Below are 4,532 nucleotides of genomic sequence, written 5' to 3' on the forward strand. Positions count from 1 at the left end.
CTTATAGGAACAGCTTTCATTCACTAGACCAACATGAACAAGTTTCTTTAATATTTCTTTTGAACAAGTTACAAGGTTTCTTTAATATTTCTTAATTGTTGCCTGGCATCTAGAATAGGATCATAAATGATTACGCCTAAGCGCTGATTTCAAAATGGTTAGCTTTGTTTTAAGTGTGGCTGGACGTTTCTCGTTAGTTGTCCAAAATAGTTTGTTATCGTACGTTTACAGCCCGGTCTTATGACAAATAAATTAGATTGTTATAGAGCGGTTTTCAATTGAGTGTCGAAAGTAATTAGCGAATTGCTTTGATTTTGTATTACTTCACTCAGTGATTGGTTCAAAGTTCTCTTGCCACTTTTTCAACCAATCAGAAGTGAAACCAAAACCAATCGTGGCTCGTGCGTGCACATTTTCCCGCGCTTTGTGTCGGCTGCGTGTAATTACTTCGAGTTTTGATTGGTTTACTGGATTGTCTCCGTTCTTTTTGATTGGCCAAAGTTATTACTTTGGTTTTGGTTTTACGGCTCTCGAATGAAACTCGCTCTATACCTGGACTTTCACACAACAAAACGAGCACTGTGATTGGTTGATTCTTGGTCACTTGCCCCAGATCAAATTAAAATGTATCCCGACTGGGATACAATACCGTAGTTGTTGCCCGCGCCGGATGTTCCGCCGCGATTGCTGAAGGGAATATCTAAATATATAACAAAGCATTTAGTTTCCCGAGACGAAGTCGAGGGACACATCAGGACTCGAGGGAAAACAAAACTAACTGTTTCCTTCAGGACCATACCTTAAGTGTATATTATTGTGTTTAAAAACTTTGACTAAGTAAACGGGGACTCAGGAGCGGTTACAAGTGAGCTAATATTCGTAGGTTCGAGTCCCGAGTCCCGAGTCCGGATATCTGGGTTGTGTTTTAAAAGAAAATTGTTCAATTGCCTTTCCAACTGTCAGTGTCATTAAATAATGATGATCGTATATTCAAAGCCGGGTTGATACTATAATACCAGTCTCGAGAATGAGTTGCAACATCCCTGCACTTGTCGTGCGACTTCTTGTCCTTCCTCTACCTCTTCCATCTTGACCGATGGAGTCATGGGCTTAAGACGAACACTGAAATGACGCAACACGGGTGGAGCCCATGTGATTATGTAGCCTCCGATTTTTCTTCGGTGTTTGTAAACGTAACCAAACACTTCAGCCACGTATCTGAAAGACAAAAACAAAATAACGAGTACAGTTACCATAATCATCGATAGGTTAGTTAACTGTGAAAAATTCCAACTCATAGGTTCACTGAAAGGATGGGAAAAATTATGCCCAAAAAATTTAAACTTTATTCCCAAGAGAAGCTTTCGCCACACTAGCGAAAGCCGAGATGAGACTGTCGACGAAGTCGCAAAAAAAGAGAAGCAACAAAGTTCTCGATGAGTAAAATTCTACTTGCTTATTTACTTATTCGACCCATAAAAACAAACATTTTCAAAATTTTCATGATGCAAACTCGATTGTCAAACGTACTTTATGTGTGACTCGGTATATGTCCTTCGCGGTATGGCGAGTCGAACAAGCTCTCCTTGACCATCTTCCGATTCGTCTTCACTCTTCGTGGTCTTAGATTCTCTTCCATGCATCACACCACCTATCTCACAGCAACGAATTCCACCTATGAAAAAGAAAAACAAGGAAAAATCAGGTTGAGCTCAATAGTTGGCTTGGTAGAATTACGAAGGAAGCTGCGCAGCTGTGTCAAAACCGAAATTTATGGTTAGTCACAACAAACTACATCAGGCGCAACAATTAATCTGTCCCGCAAAACACAAGGTAATTTCAAGCAGCTCCCAAATTTTAACCGTTCATCGCTCAATCGCCTGCACATGTGAAGACAAGCATTTTGTTTTGGTCCAAGGACACAACGCGTGGCCGGGAGCATTAATTTTGGCCATCGATTCCGGCACGATAACCGCAACACCACTGCTCCTCTCCTGGTCAAGGTGGAAAAATTACTTTTTACAGATAATTGGAAAGAAACAGATTGGTGCAATGGAAATAACTCGCTTTCAATACTATCATGACTTTTATGGGATCGAGACCAACTTGAATATAAAGTAACAGCTTCCTTCAATAAGTGATTAAGCTTTTACGGTGCCTTACCTTCCACGTAAAGGGCGCATACCAGAGCCCAGGCCGGGAACTGGTTTTCAGGGATATGCGTTAACATGGCGGCCGCATCAACATACACAGCATGACCACCTGGAGGTGTTAGCACTGGAATACGATGTTCTATTAGCAAATCTGCCAGCATTTTGACAAATCCCACTTGGTATCGCAGGTAATCTCCATCAAGTACCTCCCGTAAACCAACAGCTATAGCCTCTAGATCTCGTCCGGCTAGTCCTCCATAGGTAACAAACCCCTCGGATATGATCAATTCCCTGCGACATTTCTCAGCAAGATCTTTGTCATTTAAGGCCAGGAAACCCCCGATATTCACAAGACCATTTTTCTTGGCAGACATGGTGCAGCCGTCGGCGTACGAGAAAATTTCACGTGCGATTTGAAGGGGCGTGCGCTGAGCGTAGCCATCTTCGCACGTTTTGATGAACCACACGTTTTCCGCAAAACGGCAAGCATCCAGGAAGAAAGGAATTCCATGTTGGCGACAGAGCTTGGAAACCATTTTGATGTTTTCCATACTGACAGGTGCTCCGCTTATGGCGTTGTTTGTTATTGTGATCATCACCATGGCGATCTTGCTTTCCTGTTGACTTGTCAACAAGTCCTTCAGTTGGTAGATGTCGATATTTCCCTTAAATGGTATCTTCCTGTTGATATCTAAAGCTTCTGGAATAGGAAGATTCATTGCCTTGCCTCCGTACTTTTGGACATTTGCCTGCGTCGTGTCGAATAACTTGTTGCTGGGCACCAGGTCCCCGTCGCCTAGGCTGCATTGAAATAAAATCCGCTCAGCGGCCCGGCCTTGGTGTGTGGGAAACACGTACCGGAAGCCAAAAATGTCTTTCACAACTTTCTCAAACTTCCGGTAGCTTGGCGAACCAGCATAGGACTCGTCACCTTTCATAACGCCAGCCCATTGGTCAGCGCTCATGGCACCCGTCCCGGAGTCAGTCAACAAATCGATGACGATGTCGTCGGAATTTAACATGAAGGGATTGTAGTTAGCTTCTTCTAAACGTTGAACCCGCTGCTCTTGGGTTAAATGCTTGATCTTTTCAACAGTTTTGATCCTGAACGGCTCATAAAATGTCTGGAAATGATGCTCGTGGTCCATATTTGGGAATTTCTAAACAAAGCAATCAATCGAAATGAATCTATTACATACTTTTGCACACTTTGTGAGTAACTGAATTGGGAATTTGTCACTTTTTGTTTCACTTGGCAACTCAGAGTCTTTGAATGGTAACTTTCTACTTTCTGGGCTACATTTAATTTTATTCAACCGGTGTTGCACCAGACTATGTTTGAAGTCCTGTGATCTTTTAAAGGCGCGAAAACGTAACAGAGTTAGAACTAGGTATTAAAGCCTATCCAATGCACTAGAAATTGTGAATTGTCGGATTGTCGAGTTAGGATTTCGAGTTGGATTTTCAAGTTGGATTTTCCAGTTGGATTTTCCAGTTGGACTTTCGAGCTGGATTTCGAGTTGCAGTTTCGAGTTGGTCAGTGTAAAATGCAGACTGCAGACCATGGGTAAACTTGAATACAGACTAAGGTTATAACTGTTGAAAAAGCCCAAACCCTTTAGAAGTGCTAACCTTAGGACCTGATTAGGCATAAAGCAATATTTTGGCTTACTGTTCGCTCTTCTAAAAGGTTTGGGCATTTTTAACAGTTACATTATAACCTTAGTCTGCATTTTACCCCTGGTCTGAAGTCTACATGTTACACTTAACAAGTCGAAAACCAACTCGAAAACCCAACTTCGAAAATCTAACTCGAAATCCTAACTTGGTAAATAGGCAACCTCTGTGGAACAATCATTCAGGTTTCTTTCAAGAGTATTTACTAAAACCAATGCGGATAACTATTGCACACATGCGGTGAAAACTACGAAGTACAATTCGCGCAATCAAAAAATAGAGCTAAAAATCACGATCAAGAATGAGACGGAAAAAGAAATTCAAAACAATAAGAGCAGAGTATATTAACAACTATAACTTACGTCTGACCCTTCCTTAAAGTAACGCTCCTATGAAAACTCCTACAACTCTTAAAAAAACTGGATTGATAAATTCTGGGAATTTAATTTATACTGGAGAGAACGTGGTCTAAAGAGGGAAACTAAATTCTCGACAATGAAGGGGTTACAACAGGAAAAGCTACGTAAGTGACTGGAACCACAAAAAGTTGAATTACAGGAAAAGGAATATAAATGAGGCGAAAAACTTCTAAATTACCTAAAGTAAAGTTAAAGTTCTTTTTTGGAATGTTCATTAAGCTAGGAGTACTCGGAGATTAGGGGAGTACGTTAGATATGAGTGTTTGTTAGCTACTGAAAAGCA

The 4,532-nt window shown here is 41.2% G+C and overlaps 1 protein-coding gene across 1 annotated transcript in view; it reads right to left on the reverse strand.

The window, feature by feature from the left end:
• The window catches only part of LOC137970081 (tryptophanase-like), a 5,528-nt gene extending 1,260 nt beyond the window's left edge, over positions 1 to 4,268 (reverse strand). Inside the window, exons 1-4 of the mRNA XM_068816555.1 lie at positions 4,193 to 4,268; positions 2,164 to 3,313; positions 1,531 to 1,675; positions 1 to 1,218 (exon numbers count right to left, since the gene is read on the reverse strand). The exon at positions 1 to 1,218 is cut by the window's left edge and continues 1,260 nt beyond it. Coding sequence (XP_068672656.1) covers positions 1,008 to 1,218; positions 1,531 to 1,675; positions 2,164 to 3,301 — 1,494 coding nt within the window. The 5' untranslated portion in view covers positions 3,302 to 3,313; positions 4,193 to 4,268 and the 3' untranslated portion in view covers positions 1 to 1,007. The remainder of the gene's footprint in view (positions 1,219 to 1,530; positions 1,676 to 2,163; positions 3,314 to 4,192) is intronic.
• Positions 4,269 to 4,532: the final 264 nt, after the last annotated feature.

This window comes from Montipora foliosa, chromosome 9 (assembly GCF_036669935.1).
Source record: "Montipora foliosa isolate CH-2021 chromosome 9, ASM3666993v2, whole genome shotgun sequence".
NCBI classification, from domain to species: Eukaryota; Metazoa; Cnidaria; class Anthozoa; order Scleractinia; family Acroporidae; genus Montipora; species Montipora foliosa.